We start from the raw sequence: 19,211 nt of genomic DNA, 5'->3' as shown, positions 1-19,211 counted from the left end.
AGAGAGAGAGAGAGGTTGGCTGATTGCTGCTTTGCTAAAGCTTAGCTCTTTGATACTATCACTTGCAATTGCTTATTCCTGGAAAGCAAAGCTATGGGAAATTAAACAACTCAGACAATGCTGTTCCTGTCAATTTAAAAAACAGCAAATACCATGTCTTCAGGAATTAGAAATCAAAGACTGTAATCTGTAATTACCTGCCAGTGTAATACACTGGTTGCTTTCCTCAGCTAGAGGGCTTTAGTCAACACCCACTTATGTTTGATGTGCTCTGGTTTTTTATTGTCCTGAAACTCATGGCAAGCCACAGTGATGGATTTTTTTTAAAGGAGCTTCCCAGCTTTATAAGCACCTTGCAAACTGGACCAAAATATATTTTCTCAAAAGTGCCTTTTCCCTTGGCCAATCAATCTTCAGCTGTCCCTTTCTCTGGCACTTTAGAGATGTATACATCAAACGTCTTTCAGCTTATGACACATTCTAGAAGGATTTCACAAGGGCATTTCCCCTGGCCTTTCCCATCCCATTTCATGACATTTAGTGTTTGGTAAATCTCTGAGTTGGGAAATATGATCCATGCTATAATGGTGGTGGGTGAAGTCACCTGTTTATCAAACTCTTAAACAGTTGTTATCTTGTAGCTCTTTTATTATCAAGAGATCTCCAGTAGGAAATGGTCTTATTAAAAAACAATGATGAAGCCCTTTCCTTTATGTGCTCTCATCAACTGTCACAACACTATGGATGTTTGGGATATCCTAGGAAGTGTATTTCAGTAGAAACAAAAGGCAACAGTTCTGAAATGGCTTGATTGGACTTTGATAGATCTAAAAAAGATCGAATAACTAAACCTTCAATGAGGAAACATGCAACAGTTCAGTTTTCTATTATAATTAATTCTCCCCATCTTCAAATTTAAATGAACCCTTTAAAGTAAGACCCTGCTAAAATAACAAAATATGCTGTTTTCTCAGGGCCCTATTTTATAGAATAAATTTTCAATTTGGAGATGTTATCATAGGGATGAATTCTGTTCTGTTCTCATTTACATAGATGCAATTCCCATTGAAGTAACGGATGAAAAATATTCACAATCTGAATCTGTGCTATTTAATTGATAGGTGATCTTAAATACAACCTCTCTCCTGTTTACTTGACTTTTCTAAGAATTCACTTGACAAAAAAGTTTACATAATTTTGGTTTTTCCATAGCAAATCAAGTTTAAGAGATTCCTGTGAAGTTTTTTAAACAAGGTCATGCTTTTCTGCCTGCTTTTCGCATAACCCATAGGATTCATAACCATGACTGAAACATTAAGTTTTCAGAGTCAGAAGTCTAAAAACAAATCTCTATTTTGTATTCAAACCTGTACAAGCACTTTGTACAGTACACTGCGATGTCTTCTGTTATTAAAGTCCCGTGATCCTACCCTCATTTTGGATTCTGACAAATGTATTCTTCTTTCAGATCTCTAAATCCTCAATCGTTTTCAGAGCAAATATTTTTTGGACTTGCATTTTAAAATGCAATGGAAAACTGCCCATAGGGAAGTGAGCTGAGAGCGTCCAATCCTTTGCACTGGAGCAATGAGCTATAAATTGATTAGGCAAGATCATTGTCCGGTGTGCAAATGCAGCTTCAAATGTTAAAAACAATTAAAAAAATCCAGCACTGCAACAGAGTATCTCCAATTGTCAAGGAAAAGGTAAACCATGCCTCATACCTTCTGAATGCCTGCTGGTGACTCCAGCACATTATTCTCTGAGCCGTTACTTCTGTTAATCATCCGCCACATTTGAGAATACATGCTGTCCCTCTCAAAAGGATTCATCCCCTTCACTCGAACATGCTCATAGACTGCAGAGTCCAAGACAGTGCCATAAGGAATATCCGTCTGCCTGGAGAGATCCTGGAGAGACCTTAATTGGTGGTGAAGAAAAGAGACAGAGGAGACATGATTCCACATTTCCAAGCTGAACAGGAGCTGCAGGCAAGCAAAGGGCAACACATAGGAAGACAGATGCCAAGTCACTGTTTTGTTTATTTTCTTAAAAGACAAAGTAAGACTAAGAGAAACAGAATTGCTTTTATGCTTTAAGACAGAAAGAAAAATGTGAGGCCAAAGGGAAGGGGGGAAATGAGATTGAAGGAAAAAAAGAGAACATTGCAAGGTACAAGAGTGTGCTCTCAAGTGATGACAGCTTTCTTTTGGGGGGCAAAAGGGAGTGTATTTAGCCACTCCAACAAATGTAAAATGAATCAGATTAAAAGCCTGGTAATAGCCTGAAGTAATGTCCCTCTATTTTACACATTGCTGGGGACTCACAGACTGAAATCAGAAAGGTCAGAAAAAAAGCTCACTGAATATAGCCCTAGGACCAGGCCCAGGCATTACTTGGAGCTGGCATGTTAAACACCAGAAAGCAGCTGTCTCTGTTGGTATATACTGCATCCAGATATACACTCAGCATAGACAGTGGTGCAAGTAAGCCGGCACAGTCAGGTACACCATACCATTCAGACATTTATTGCCGGTACGCCGTACCGGAAAGACATTTTCAAGAATGAATTGTAGAGCCCTGCGCGGATACAAATGTATACCCGCGGATGTGGATATCCGCAGAGAGAAATTGGTATCTGCTGAACCGCAGGGCTCTCCCGGGAACCACAGCGATGAAAGGAGCAGAACGTGGGGCTGCTGCTCCAAGGAGCCAGCGCCCTGTGCTGGCAGCTCCTCCAACAGGGTTTTACCGCCCCCCAGCCCTGTCCTCCAGTGGGGCTGTACAGATCCCAGGCAGGACAGGCAGCTGCGTGGAAGGGCTGGGAATGGTACAGTTGCACTGGAGGAGCTGCCGGCGCGGCGCTGGCTCCTGACAACGGCGGCCTTGTGCTCTGCTCCTTTCGCCGCTGCAGTTCCTGGGAGAGCCCTGCGGTTCAGCGGATACAGATTTATCTCCGTGAATATCCGCATCTGTGGGTATAAATTTGTATCCATGCAGGGCTCTCGTCACAGAACATTTTGTGTGAGCGGGGGACGGGAGGATCGGTACTGTACCAGTAAGAATTAAAATTTACCTGCACCACTGAGCAGGTAAATGATGCATAGCACCGTTTTCAGAAGCTGGAGACTTTTGTTCTATTTTTATGAACTGCCACTTCCTTGAGTTCACATAAATTTGCTCAGTTTGATAAGTTCTTTAGCCTTACCCACTCTGTGTGTGTGTTTGTATGAGTATATATACACAAAAGCTGATTATATGTAAACTAATTTAGGGTTTTCTAAAAGTATCCAAAATATGTCTTGATCTGCCCTGGCCTTAAAATAATTTTATGATCTCTTCCAGGATCCAGACATGACCTCTTTGCCCCTATTTGCTCATCCTATTGTACCACTTAACCATACCTTGATTTCTTTAATGACATTCATTAGAGTTTCGGAGGGATTGGTGTAATATATTCAACACCCAGGACCCATTAAGGCTTTTGCTGGCACAAATTACCTTTATGTAACTGAACAAATCTAATGGATGACATTTAAGGACAAATAAATGATCTGTCTGTGTGCAGTCTTAAACTAGACCAGAGGTTCTTAAAATGGGGGTGGGCTTCCCTGGGGGAGGGGCATAAAATATATTCTGAGAGGGGCCTGAGCAGCTTTAGTGAAAAAAACCAACAACATACTGTGCACATTTTACCCACAGCAACGAATAACTAGCAAAGCTCATTCCTCCAGACATATCCAGTCCTCAGACGGCGATGTGCATTTTGATGGATTTCATAGCATTGTACAAAGTCATTGACATGTGTACATTAATCTGTTTTCAAGGATGCTGTGGGCACATTTAGTTGTAAGCATTGACCACATTGCAGTTTTGCTTTTGCTCTTATTACAATGGACCAGTGGCTCTGTTGGAATCAATGCCTTACTGTTTTTAATATTTAGTGAGTGTTACATGTTGATTTTTTTTATCAGTATCATAGAATATTAGAAGGGACCTAAGGAGGTCATCTAGTCTAATCCCCTGCTCAAAGCAGGACCAATCCCCAGATAGATTTTTGCCCCAGATCCCTAAATCGCCCCCTCAAGGATTGAACTCACAACCCTGGGTTTAGTAGGCCAATGCTCAAACCACTGAGCTATCCCCCCTCCCTTTTTTTTTCTTTAAAAAAACAAACATTTATTCTCATAACCTGCTTCTTTACATCTTAACCCCAGATCTTTACTGTATTCTATCCCTTTCCACTACTAAATCTAGATACTTACAACATCCCTCCCTGCCCCCATCAGTGTAAGCTCTCTATTTAGCTTTGGCTGTGGTACAGGGAAGCATGATTGTGCCCATTTTAGAGAGTGAGGGACACAGACAGGCATTGAACTCGGCTGTGAGGCTAAGACCAGTCCAAGCTATCAGAGTTCCATGAGACAGCCTTTTTCATACTGGCCCACATCTGTACTTGTGTGGTGGTGGTGAGGCCTAAACTACTATGACACAAAGAAGGGGGCACCATCAAATACATTTGAGAACCACTGAACTAGACAATGGCAAATGCAAAGATCCACCTATAACCACTCAAAATGGAAACATGAACCTATGATACTCAAAGAGGATGGAGGTAGTCTGTTCTCAGTGGTGGCAGATGACAGAACAAGGAGCAATGGTTTCAAGTTGCAGTGGGGGAGGTCTAGGTTGGATATTAGGAATCACTATTTAACTAGGGTGGTGGTGAAGGGAGTGTATTTAGCCACTCCAACAAATTTAAAATGAATGGGTTACATAGGGAGGTGGTGGAATCTCCGTCCTTAGAGGTTTTTAACAAACCTTGACAAAGCCCTGGCTGGGATGATTTAGTTGGTGTTGGTCCTGCATTGAGCAGAGGGTTGGACTAGATGACCTCCTGAGGTCTCTTCCAACCCTAATCTTCTCTGGTTCTATGATTCAACAGCCTCCAAGTGGCACATTTGAGATACATAAAAGAGAAGGGTATTCAAAAGGGCCCTAAAGACAAAAATCAAGGAAATAAAATCCTTACAAGTGGCAGGGATGCTACTTAAGAAAACAATAATAATCTCATAAGGTATGTGTAATGCTGAACAAAAACACAACCAGGAAAGCAAGAAGTAAATCAATGGGTATGTCCACACTGTGATTTAAAAAGAAAAAACAAACCCTGCACCGCTGAGTCTCAGAGCCTGGGTCAGCTGACTTGGGCTTCTGGGGCTTGGACTATGGGGCTATAAAATTGCTGCGTAGACATTCAGGCTGAGGCTGAAATTTGGGCTTTGAGACCTGTGGCTCTCCAACCCAAGCCTGAACATCTACATTACAATGTTATAGCACCATAGCCCAAGCTCTGTGAGCCCAAGTCAGCTGACTTGGGACGACCATGTAATGGGGAGACACCCATCTTCAACTCGCTTTTTATGGTAAGAGAGATGCAGTATTCTCATAGCTTAAGGTGTCAGAAGAACTAGTGGTGGAACTAATTCATAATTTAAAAAATAAGTCACCAGGTCCAGATAGTATAAACCCAAGAGTCCTGAAAGAGCTCAAATATGAAGCGTCTGTTAGCAAAAAAACTCTCAGAATCATAGACTATTGGGTTGGAAGGGACCTCAGGAGGTCATCTAGTCAAAATCCCTGCTCAAAGCAGGACCAATCCCCAATTAAATCATCCAACCAATTTTTGTTATCCACAAAACCTCTCACTAGATGCCTAAATTTCGCTGTAGAAGTCCCCATGTGACTTAAGTTTGTCATCTCTGGGCACATGCACAGTACTCACTCTAGGCATCAAGATGCCTCTCTCACATCTAAGATCCAGTGTGATCCTTAAACCAGGAGTACCATAGGCATTCCCCTGCCTATCTTGCCAGCAAGACCCAATATAGTAGGCCTGCTCAGAGCATGCCTAGTAGATCAGGGCCCATTCAAAATCCAGCCAGAGGTGAAGGAGTTTCCTCCCTCTCTTTTGACTTGTAGTCCAGTGGTTAAAGCACTCACATAGGATGTGGGACACCCAGCTTCAATTTCGCCCTCTGCGGAGAAATGATTTGAACAGGAGGCCATCGCACCTCTCAGAAGAATGCCCTCACTGAACTCTAGGATATTCTGATATTTCTCAGACTCTCCTGTTGAAGCTGTTCCACTTTAACTATTTAAATAGTCACTGGACCAAAAAAGAGCCCAAGAAAGCCTGCTAGTTAAGGCACTCACCTGAGAGGTGGGAGACATGGGGTCCAGTCCCCTTGCTCTAATAGTTATTTAATTATTTGTTCAAAGTGGAACAGCTTCGACAAGACTGGGAGAGATTGACATCAGAATATCCCATAGCTCAGTGATTAGGGATAAAGGTTCAAATCCTTTCTTCTCATCAGACACCAGGTGGGAATTGAAACCAGGTTTCCCAACATCTTGGGTGATTGCTCTAATCACTGAGCTAGAAGTTATAAGGGAGGAGTCACCACTTCCTCTGCCATTTCATGCAAGAATGGCTTAGGTACCTAAGCCTCCTGTCTCCAAGAGAAGTCAAGTCCAGAAAGGACTGTGAATACTTCAGAGGGATCTAACCAAAGTAGGTGAATGGGCAACACAATGGTAAATGAAGTTTGGTGTTCATAAATGAAAAGTAATGATATTAGGAGTGAAAATGTTAAACTATTCATACACCATAGAGGGTTCTAAATTAATGGTATCATCTCAGGAAAGGAACCTGGGCATCTCTGTGGATAGCTCAAAGGAGAGCTCAAGTCAATATGCAGCTGTGATCAAAAAAGAAAACAAGAAATTAGGGAGTTAGGAATGATAAATAATAGGAGAATATTATAATTGTAATTGCTTTATATAAGTCAATGGTACAGCTTCATCTGATAATCACCCCATCTCAAAAAGGATATTGCAGAATTAGTGAGGGTTCAGAGAAGGAAATGCTTCAGAGCATAGAAAAGCTCTCATATGAAGAGAAATTGGAAAGCTTGGGATTGTTTGTTAGAAAGGAAATGAATAAAGAGAGGACATAATAAAAGTATATAAAATACGGAATGGTCTAGAGAAAGTAGACCCAGGGACTTCCATTCTTCCTGTCTCATAACAAAGAAGCCATTCAATGAAATTAAAAAGTGGAAAATTCAAAACCCGTAACAGGAAATACTTTTTCACACAATAAATCATTAGAACAGTGGAATGTGGAACTCTGTTACAGGATGCTACTGAGGCAAAAAAAAAACAACCTTAAGATTCAACTAGGGAGTGTATATTTATATGGATAAAAAGAATATCCAGTTACAATATTTAATGTTTACATACATTTTGGACGAGCTATTAAATCTCACGCTTCAGGGTTTAAAACAATCTTGTTATGTAAGGATTAGAGATCACCTAAAATGGGGGACCGATTATCCTATATTTGCCTAATGCAAGTTTTCTTGTACCTTCCTCTGAAGCACTGATGCTGGCCATTGTCAGAGACAGCATATTGTGCTAGATGGACCATGGGTCTGATCCAGTTACCAGGTCTTGTTTTCATTAACAACACCATGGTACTTTCCCTAAGAAGAGGGACTTTTAGTCTGATGTCCTAGATGAGAATTTCCACTGCCAACCACTGTCATCCAGTGGTGGATGCACTTCAATGATTTTATCTATATATATCTATATATCTATCTATCTATCTATATATATATATATCTTAGCATAATTGATGAAAGGCACTGTATAAGATTTAAGATACTATATTCTCCAATTCTGGATTGCTGCTGCTACTTTTGCTGTTAATAAGTTTCTGTATCTCCTAGTAGCACTCAGAAATATAACAAACACTGTCACAGGTCATATCATAATGTCCTGTAATTGTTCAATTACTTACCATACACATTACTGAATAGGGTAGTGAGAAGTACTTACTGAGTCCCCAGTTTCTAATGACAACACCTAGCAAAATTGTAATCAGTAGCTTACAGGACTCTGTGTAGCCATATAATTTCCAATATAACAACAAACACAGCAATTTCCCGACATGTATTGCTAACTGCTAGCATAAAAAATATGTGGAATTGCTGCCATGGAACAGTACATTTAGAAATAGCGAGAGAAAAAAACCCAGTTTCCCTGTATGTCTTATAACTATAAAAGCAATTCTGTTATGTATAACAACATAAACCAAAACGTTATATGAATAATCGGGAGTGGAAACAGCATTAAGAGTGAGCTACAAAGTTCTGGTTTCACTCCATTTTTACAGGCTGGCAACAGTAGAATAAGTTAGGGCCAGAAAGTGGAGAAGTATGATGATGAGGAGTGTGTTGATCTCCTTATTAAGGGACAAAAAGCTTGTATTTAACAACTGAATTATTTAATTTGACCATTACGTAACTCTAATACAATAGCAGTCAGAACCTGAGCTTGACTGCCCCCTACGGCTCCATGCAGTCTAGGACCCTGCCTTTCAAAATGGAGGATGACCTTTGTTCTCTGCAGCCCTATCCCACAACCCTACACAACAGCAATAGCTACTCCATTCAGTGAGATGGAGGGAATGTTTGAGTTCAAGTTCTGCATGTTTGTTAAATTCTGTTACCAAAAGCAAATCCTAAACTGTTTTTCACCTGCCCCTATTTTGAGGGTTAAGTAAAAGTTCTCAGCTTGCTGATTCTTGTGGTTTAGATATGATGCCCCCTACATAGAGTTAGAGATGGAAAAGACCAGTTAGGTCATTGACTTATCCTTCAGCAAGGACACATAACCCATGACTTCATCTTGTATATAAATCTGCTTTAGGGATAAAGTTTTACATTTGCATTGCACAGATTTGTGGTGTGACATTCACAGTCCAGCATCTGAGATGCAACAGAACAAAACAAAAAACAAACCCTTAGCAGAAAAATGAAATTCTTACATTTTAGAAGCTTCCTCAGCTCTATAGATGGATCAATCACTATGAACCATTCTTCTGAGGTTTTTTTTTGGTATGTACTTTATTTCTATTAATATTTGTAGATTATAATTTTGCTTTTTAAATTTATCTTTATTTCTGGAATGAACAGTTGATTCCCCCACTCATACACATGAGATTTACATGAGTGACTCCCTACTAGAGTTAATGGACACATGCGTAAGTCCCATCAGCTTACTGCACATGCATGCACAGGAGCATAAGTCTCAAAATAAAGATAACTTGGTGTCAAATGTACCTGTGCTTATGAAGCAATCCTCTGATGTCCAGATTCTGATATCCTTACTCACACTGAGTAATACCCTTTCTCCCATGGAGTAACACTTTAACCCATGAAATGTTTTACTGATTTCAACAGAAATCTCTATTGAGAAAAATGCTTACTCAGCAAGAGTAAGGGTAGCAGAATGACTTTGGATATTCTAATTTTGAAACAATTAAAAAGTGACTGATGGCATTAAAGACATACTGATAAGTGAGAAGTTAAGTTGGTGGTATAAGCAATTTTAAGTGAATTTGAATATAGAGAATCTCTGTTTGCTATAAATAGAATAAAAGTCCCAAATTGTTTCAGTGTATTACTATGAACAAGCTACAATTCTAGTTATGGTTATAATTATGCTTACTGTGAAGATTTTTGGTGGAAAAATATTTAAGTTATATGTGGGGTGCATGGCATAAAATTTTCCATCAATGCTTTATTAGGACTAAATTAGATTATTAATGACATAGCATTAATTTTATCATAGGGCCATTGTGAGGATGAATAATTTCTGTACAGCACTTTGAATATGTTAAGAGCTAAATATCTTTATAAAGCTGAACCATTAAAAATTATATTTACTGTTCAACATGTAAGTAGTTTACTTTCTGCACCTTATTCAGAAAAGGCAAACCAACTCAATTGCTTAGTTTCATGTTGGACTCTAGTCGTTATCACAAAACAGAGATAATCTTTGATTGCAATCAAAGATTTTGCCTGCACTTGGGATTTAGAGAAAAATTATTTCTCCTTGTATTGCGTTCTGTTTTCACACTTACTTGCCCCCTTCCCTCCTTTTCTCTCTTTAAAACAAATCCTACACTGGGGCCATATACCGTAATCTCAGGCAGTGTTTTAAATGGAATTGTAATTTGTTGTTCATGTGTGTCAAGAATTGTTTTTAAAACATTCAAAATATAGTTTAGAAAATGCAAAGAATAGTGTCCATTTATGTTGACTGCTTTATCAGAACTGACTATTGCACGTAGCAGAGAGCAGTCAGTCACTAAAATATTTGATCTGATTGCTTACATCAAAGTCCTTATTTATTATTCTAATTCAGATAAAGGTTGCCTGCAAGTTGTGTTTTTCATCTCCTGGGGCTCTAAGGATTTATTCAGAGGCACGCTCAGGAGACAGGGCATAGCAAGACAAGTGATTTGAGGCTAGATAGTGACAGCTGTGACAGAAAGTAATAACGGTGCTTGCCATCTAGTTTAAAGGTCTAGATGGACAAGGTACAAGGCAAGGGGGTAAAGAGCACCCTGTCTTTCAGAGAAGGATAATACCTATTGTCATTACAGCACATGAACCCTAATGTAGCCCCCCTTCAAAGCAAATCTGTAAGAGCTCTGCTGTTTGGAAGCATTTGGGGACATCCTAGCTTAATATGAATTGTGGTATGTGAGAAATATCTGAAAAGAACCAATAAATACAAATAAGTGTATTGGGATTCTTGCTGAGATGCACTCAACCTTGTGTTTTCTAGCAGGTTGTGTAAGGAGTGGAAGGAAGTTGGACATACATTCTGTAGCTCCCCCCAACATCCTCTCTTTAAAGTAGGGGAAGGGTACAAAGGGTGTAGCCACACACAAGAGAGGAACAACAGAAACATTTATATGGGCGCAGGAAAAGGAAAGAAACTGTCCTCTCTCTTTGTGGATACAAAGAGAAGAAACTTTTTTTAAAGGAGAGCTTAAAGTGAGGTTCTTAGGTACTCATTTCAGCACCTAAATAAGTAGCCTGATTTTCTGAAGTGCTAAAGACAGCTCCCATTACTTTAAGGTCCTTCACAGGTTAGTTCTTCTATACCTATCAGATCTTATAAGTTACCAAGCCCACTTCTGCTCTGCCAACTACTAGCCCATTAGCCCAATTTTTCTTCACTCACTTTTTTGCTTTTCCCCACACTGCTCCTTATGCATGGGAGCAGCTCCCTGTCAACATCCACAAAGCCACTACACTGTTCTCCTTAAAATCCCTCTTTAAAACTCATCTGTGGAGTGACGCCTACAAAACACTTGACAGTGGCTAAGCAGTTGGTGTTCTGAGACTTAATTAATAGTCTCATCATATATTAGATTCTAAACTCCTTCAAGATGGGACATTTGCTTATTAAGTGTGTACAGCACCTAGCATAACAGGATCTTAATCCCTGATGGAGACCTCTAGGCCTTACCACCATACCAATAATAATAATAATAATAATTGAACCAGAAAGAAAAGAGCTAGAAACCGCACAAGAAAACCTGACCTCAGGAGAATTCCAGTCTAATTTTCTAGCATGAAGATGTTCGGATAAGCTGCCAATGAGGCATGCAAACTTTTGGATGGTTATCTGAATCAAATGCACATCCATGCCTTCTGAACTTGCCTATCACTTGCTGGCAAATCCCTAGATTCTTCTGTTTTTAAAAAAATATTGTATGCAAAGTTTTAGTACTTGTGGAAACTTCCAAATTAAGTCTTCTGCTTATCCACAGAACTGACCTTCCCTGCATTACCCCATCTATCGGCCTAAAAGGATTAGGGCCCAGAGCCACAAAAGGATTTAGGTTTGGCAATGTGGAGTATTGCAACACCTATGTTTAGGCACCTAGAAAAGCTCTGGAATCCTCAAATCCTGGGTTAGGCACCTAGGCTCCCTTTATTCTTATACAATGAATGGGGAGAGAGGCTTCTGAGAATGGTATCCACAAAAGCCAGATTGCTAGGTCAGGAGCTGGCTAAGATAACCAATGGGAGATGCCAACAAGAGGGATGTGTCCTAAGCCCCTCCCCTCACATGGAATTAGGCACCTAAATTCAGGCTGCAGGGAGGTGCCTAGCTCTGTTTGCGACCCACATCTGGGAACTCTCTCCTGGAAGAGAGGTGGCTTAGGTAACCAACATGTTTCTTGTGAGACCAAGGTAAGGTGCCTAACTCCACATATAAAACAGCCATGGGGGAGAGTAGGTGTCAGAGGCATCCCTCATAATCTTTAGCCCAGTGGCTAGGTTACTCACCCAAAATGTAAGTGATTGTAGTTCAATTCCTCCCTCTTCACAATAAGGAGAAGGGATTTGAACAGGGGCACTGGGGGTGCATAGGGTTTTACAGGGATCCCCCTGGGTTGGATGCCTGCATAATAGTTCACAGAAGGGGAGCATGTGAGGTCTCTGCCGAGAATCAGTTGCCCACTGGTCATAATCATTGAAAAAATGTATGGATGGATAATATTTTAGGAGTTATGTTCTTAAGATCTTGGCATTAAGGCAAGTTTAAGGGACATACAAGTTATGCTTTCCTCTTTGTTATTCCCAGTTTGACCCCAATGTTTTGATGTGGAAATGCTGACTGTGTTGATTTAAAAGTCATTCCCAGAATTACTGTCTTCAAATGAAGTTTCTGTACAATGGGTCTGTGTGAATAGTAGATGCAGCTAACAGGTATTTTATGACGGTGCAGCTTTACTTTTAATATTGCCAGTTGGCACAAACTGAAAAGCACTGCAACCAAAAGTAATACAAAGAGTGGTATTTAGCTGAAAAAGGAGGCGTACCCTCACTCTGGTTTTATGCTATTTTTCTTTTGCCTCAGGTTTAGTTTATAAATTGCAACAAATTAGAGTAATAATCAGTTAAGCAGAGAGTACATGCAACTGGCTATGCAGCAAAGATCAACTTGTGAGGATGTAAAAGGGAAGCAGACATTTTTCCTAGTACTTATTTGCAGGGCCGTCCCTAGACATTGTGGTGCTCTACGCAGCCCCCCTGTGGGGGGAGTAGCTGGCCCCAGGCATCTGCGGGTGTGTGTGGGGGGGAGGTTTCGCCCAAGGTCTGTCGGGGGCAGGAGGGAAACCTCCCCCCAGCACAAGCCAGCGGAGTGGGTTGTGGCCGGGTCGCTCCACTTCCTGCCACCTGGTGATTGCCAGGTAGGCCCAACCCCAGGCAGGAAGAGGAGTGACTCAGCTCCAGCCCACTCTGCTCTGCTCCGCTCCCCCGGCGCCCAGCCTTGGGGGGCAGGGGAAAAACACCTGCCAGCACTCACCGGCAACGCGGAGTGGGCTGGGGCTGGGCTGCTCCACTTCCTGCCACCTGGTGAGTGCAGGGCACACCTGACCCCTGCTGCAGTCCCCTGGGATGTAGCTATGGGGAAGGGGTGGGATTGGGCTGGCTGCTGGAGCAGCACACAGTTGCACAGGGCACCAGGAAATTTGGGGCACCAAATTGCCCCAAATTTCCTGGTGCCCTATGCAGCTGCATAGTTTGTGTATGGGTAAGGACAGCCCTGCTTATTTGTTAACACCATGCTTGCTAATGATATGCTGCTTTTCTCAGAATGCACCTATGCAAAGAATGGTATAATGCTTTGACAGATAGGCCTGTCCATCATTCTACTAGAGACAGGTCAACCTACAAAGGTCCAGAATTAAATTTGTATGCAATAATGGGCTGGAAGTCTCTTCAGAATAGGATCTATCATTAGATTTCTGTGGCCCCTACTTCTGGTGAGAAGTACCACAAGACCAGCCTCCATTTGACTGCACAGAAAATGAAGTGTGTTTGTAGTGCAGGTAGGCATACTTTAGCTAGCACAGGTAACAACAGTAGTGAGGGAGTGGTGCCACAGGCTTCAGTACCAACTAGCAACCCCAGTAAAAGCCCATCGGGGACCCTGGGTATGTACTTAGGATGCTAGCTGTCAAGGTTCCTCCCCCACTCTGAACTTTAGGGTACAGATATGGGGACCTGCATGGACACTTCTAAGCTTAATTACTAGCTTAGATCTGGTAACACTGCCACCATCCAGAAACTTCAGTGTCTGGATCCCTTTCTGTCCCCCCAAAATCTTCCCCCTCCCTGGGGAGCCTTGAGAGGTTTTTTCACCAAGTTCCAGGTGAACACCGATCCAACCCCTTGGATCTTAACACAAGGAGAACTTAACCATCCCCCCACCAATTCCTGGTGAGTCCAGATCCAATCCCCTTGGATTTTAACACAAGGAAAAAATTAATCAGGTTCTTAAAGAAAGCTTTTAATTAAGAAAGAAAGGTAAAAATTATCTCTGTAAAATCAGGATGGAAAATACTTTACAGGGTAATCAGATTCCTATAGCCCAGAGAAGCCCCCTCTAGCCTTAGGTTCAAAGTTACAGCAAACAGAGGTAAAATTCTCTCAGCAAAAAGGAACATTTACAAGTTGAGAAAACAAAAATAAGACCAACACGCCTTGCCTGGCTATTACTTACAAGTTTGAAACATGAGAGACTGATTCAGAAAGATTTGGAGAGCCTGGATTGATGTCTGGTCCCTCTTAGTCCCAAGAGCGAACAACCCCCAAAACAAAGAGCACAAACAAAACTTCCCTCCACCAAGATTTGAAAGTATCTTGTTCCCTTATTGGTCCTCTGGTCAGGTGTCAGCCAGGTTTACTGAGCTTCTTAACCCTTTACAGGTAAAAGAGACATTACCCCTTAACTATCTGTTTATGACACTAGCCCATGCTGAAGTCTGAGTCGCCATGTCATCACTACTATTGTTACCTGCTCTAGCTAAAGCTAGAATGGATATGCCTATCCCTGCTACAATCACACCTTGATTTGCTGGATAGATGTACTCTCAGACAGCATGCCGTCATTTCTAGTCCTAGCTGGAAACTTGAATTGGAAAGAAGTTGCATATTTTAGAACCACAAAGTGTATTGTTAAGAGTTTTGGTCTAAAATTGGTGATGGTAAGTCCAGCTTTTTTCTTTGAACCAGTTTCCCTGCTCTAGATAATTCTGACTTTGGGTCCTTGTAGTACTTGTGGAGATTTCACTAGCTAGCATAATGGGTCAAAGTTAATGGTTAAATTCTCTGAAGTTACATCCAGGCAAAACCATTGACTTCAATCCCTTTCATTCTAGCGACTTCATTGGTGTTGGCTGGACGTACACCTCTACCTCAATATAACGCAACCCGATATAACATGAATTCGTAAAGCAGTGCTCTAGGGGGGCGGGCGCACTCCGGTGGATCAATAAGTTAGATATAACGCAGTTTCACCTATAATGTGGTAAGATTTTTTGGCTCCCGAGGACAGCGTTATATCGAGGTAGAGGTGTAATTGCAAGCAGAATTTGGTTTATTTTCTTTACATATTTAAATCCATTTCCAATCTGGCCTTGCAAGCTCACCCAGGGTATAATTTGATGTGTTAAAAAAAGAGATGACCTTGTTTTTCCTGTGTTGCTTATTCACGTTTCCCTCTTTGCAATTATTCATTGTGATAAACTAACAGCCTCTGTGCTAAGTGCTGGTTTGCTTCCCAATTTTGAGCAGTTTTGTAAACTAAAGTTTTACACTCCCACCATAGTTAGGATAACTTCATTCCCCAATGGATGCTTAGCACATCCAATTACTCTATTTCTGACCTACCAACACTGTTGAAAAATGTCTCTTCTTTTATTTCAGGAGCTTTCCAGCTGCAACATGTTCCACCCAATAAAACATTTCAGTGAATTTTACCTATAAATAATACAGTACCCAGACCAATGTACACCCAACTGTACATAATAACCTCAGAATTCCACTGAGGATTTCTAGTGACATCATAATAAACTACAAGAGCAGACTGGAAATGGAACTAATATTATATTACTATTTAGCTATATTTTATTCTTATTATGTATGGCAAGAAAGCTCACAGCCATTTTTTGCACTGATTGGAACATTTTTCTTGAGCACTTCAAAAGCATTCAGGACATAATTTCAAAGCAGGATGCAGTGGCTGCAGACACACAAAAATCATATTTGTGAGCACAAGTTGAGTGACTGAGCACACAAATGGCACATGCACACATTTACCTATGTTGCAAGTGCAAATGCCTGTGCGCGCACAAATGTGGATTTTTTCCACCCTGTTTTAGCAACATGTCCCTTAAGACTTATTAAAAATGAATCTTTTACTTGTAAAGATCAAAGCTGACATCACACTGAAGTATCATTTTACCATACTCTAATGTGCAAACAAGGGTGGTTGAGAGAACAAATTGACACTTTGTTTTTGTCCTGTAAGACTGAAAGAAATCTCTCTCTAAAAAAAAAAACACAGCTGAGTTCCTTTACTAATCAACAGATCAACAGCCCAGGCTTACCCCCCAATGAGTCTAACATTTCAGTTCTGCCAAAGCACCTCTTCAGCAACCAGAGATCTCACAATTTAAAATTCAAGTATCAAAAGATGATTTTAATTTGACCTAAGCAATTATATAGTGCAGTTTGGATGAGTTTGTATGTACAGTAGGACACATTGGGCAGCATGATCATAATGGTACTGTGACAAAGTTCCTCCTCTACCTTGGTGGATTTGCTCACCTCAGTGATCTTCCCCTCTAGTGGAACCCACAGTCTGGGTCAACTCCTCTTGTGTCTGATCAGGAGTTGGGAGGTTTGGGGGGAACCCGGGCCCGCCCGCCCTCTACTCCGGGTTCCAGCCCAAGGCCCTGTGGATTGCAGCTGTCTATAGTGCCTCCTGTAACAGCTGCATGACAGCTACAACTCCCTGGGCTACTTCCCCATGGCCTCCTCCAAACACCTTCTTTAGACTCACCACAGGACCTTCCTTCTGGTGTCTGATAACACTTGTACTCCTCAGTCCTCCAGAAGCACAGCTCCTCACACGTGCACCTCACTGACTAACTGGGAGGCTTTTAACTAGTTCCAGCCAGCCCTTGATTGGCTTCAGGTGTCCCAATCAATGTAGCTATCTCCACTGCCTTCTAGAAGGATCTTAATTGGCCCCAGGTGTCTTGATTAACCTGGAGCAACTGCCATTTGCTTACCATGGTACCAGGGATTTGTTTAGCCTGGGGCTAACATACCTGTTCCTTACTACTTTACTGTAACCATCTGGCCTTGCCCCATCACAGTACATAGACACGATGAGCCTGAGTCACAAATTTTGGTTCCAAAAAGAGAGAGAAATCCGAATTTTCCCTAAATTCAGGAGTGTTTAATAGATTCTATGCAAGTTCTAGCCATAAGGTCATCTAGGCTGACCTCCTGCATAACACAGCCCATAACTTCCTTGAATTAATTCCTGTTTGAACTAGAGCATATCTTTAGAAAAAACATCCAATCTTGATTTAAAAATTGCCAGTGATGAAGAATCCACCACAATCCTTGGTAAATTGTTCTAATGGCTAATTAAAATGTATGTCTTATGTCAGATCTGAGTTTGTCTAGCTTCAGCTTCTAGCCACTGGATCGTGTTGCACCTTTGTCTGCTAGGCCACGTTTACACTTACCGTCCGGGTCGACGCGACGAGTTCGACTGCTCGTAGTTCGAACTATCGCGTCTGATCTAGACGCGATAGTTCGAACCCCGGAAGCGCTAGTTCGAACTCCGGTACTCCACCGCGGCAGGAGGAGTTGCCGGAGTCGACCTTGGAGCCGCGGAGTTCGCTTCCACGGCGTCTGGACGGGTAAGTAAGTCGAACTAGGGTAGTTCGAATTCAGCTACGTTATTCACGTAGCTGAATTCGCGTACCCTAGTTCGACCCCCGACCTTAGTGTAGACCAGGGCCTAGACTGAAGAGCCCATTATCAAATATTTGTTCACCACATAGGTACTTACAGACTGTGATTAAGTCACCTCTTAATTTCTTCTTTGTTAAGCTAAATAGATTGAGCTCCTTGAGTCCTTAATTATATGACATGCTTTCCAATCCTTTAATCATTCTCTTCTCAGAACCCTCTCCAGTTTATCACTTATTCTGATCCGGGGTTCTGATTCAAGCCCATCTCCAGTACACCCCAGCACCTGCTTACTCTCCAGCTGTTCCTCTTCTCCCTGGAAAGGCCTATATCTGCATGTGCAGCTCTTCTTAATAGCTATTCCTCCCTATCCAAACCAAGGATTTACAGAAAGGTCTCGTCATTCCCTCTCTCTCCAGGCAGATATATGATAAAGCCACCTGGACCTAAGAACTGAGCCCTGCTACATGAGAATGGGTGGTGGCCTCCCAGTGAGCTGGCTGGCTAGAACTCCCTTCTTGTATGGGACATGAAGGAAGGGGGAGGCAAAATTAGTGGTGGGGTCATGGAAGGGGAGGCAGAGTGACATTTGGAGAAGGAACAAAATCAGACAGATATTTACAGGGGGTTGGGAAGACACATGTTCTTGCGGGGGGTGGGGGAGACATACAGGGGCTCCCTTCCTGAGGGAACAGACATTTTTAATAGGGGCAAGAGACTATGTCCTCCCACTTCTTCATCAAAGCTTCTGTGTCTTTCCACTCCTCAAAAATCTTTGCCTTTCCTCCCATATACAGTTTCTGGTTTTTGGTAAGAAGAGAGACCGCGATTTTGGTGGGTGGGGTGGGAGATGATGACACACAGAGTGCTGTTTGCGGAGGGAGTCATGAGCTTGAAGAACACAGGAGGAGTAAGGTAGAGATAAAGGTTCCTATGGTAAGAGGGAGAGAGAAATACATAGGGAGACCTGAAAAAGGAGATGGGAGGTCAGATGGAGAGATAGCTAATAGTAACCAAGGGTATGCCTACCCTGCAATCCAAGGTGCGACCAAGCATGCGTAGACATACCTGCGATAGATCTAGCCATGCTAGCACACCTAGAAATAGCACTCTAGATAGGGGCACAGGCTACAGTGTGGGCTGTGAAAGCATTCTGTGGCCCCTAGGCATGTACTCGTGGTGCTAGTTCACCTGAAGACTGTGTTGCGGTATCAGCATTGCTATTTTTATCCTTGCAAACACAGGTATGTCTACCCAGGCTGCAACCACACCTCAGAATGCAGTATAGATATACTCTTAGACAGTGGAAGACATGAGCAGTCCTGGGAGGGAGACAGAGAAATAACAAGATGGGGGAGATGTAGAGAGGAAAAGGAAAGTAAATACAAAGGGAAAGGAGAGAGTAGCAGACAGGTCACAAGAAGAAAGTGTGAGGAAAATGATACGGCAAAAATACAAGCTTAAAATGACGGAGAGAATGGGAAATGGGTCTGTTAATTT

The 19,211-nt window shown here is 41.9% G+C and overlaps 1 protein-coding gene across 12 annotated transcripts in view; it reads right to left on the bottom strand.

Moving 5' to 3' along the window:
- The window catches only part of GRID2 (glutamate ionotropic receptor delta type subunit 2), a 1,103,852-nt gene that overhangs the window by 142,736 nt on the left and 941,905 nt on the right, over window positions 1-19,211 (bottom strand). For all 12 annotated transcript variants that reach the window (XM_045017699.1, XM_045017705.1, XM_045017706.1 and 9 more), the window contains one exon: window positions 1,725-1,920. In XM_045017699.1, the coding sequence (XP_044873634.1) occupies window positions 1,725-1,920 (196 nt within the window). The remainder of the gene's footprint in view (window positions 1-1,724; window positions 1,921-19,211) is intronic.

The sequence above is a fragment of the Mauremys mutica genome, chromosome 5, assembly GCF_020497125.1.
Source record: "Mauremys mutica isolate MM-2020 ecotype Southern chromosome 5, ASM2049712v1, whole genome shotgun sequence".
Lineage (NCBI taxonomy): Eukaryota > Metazoa > Chordata > Testudines > Geoemydidae > Mauremys > Mauremys mutica.
The sequence above is the reverse complement of the archived record's forward strand: the minus strand, read 5'-3'. Positions and strand labels throughout refer to the sequence as shown.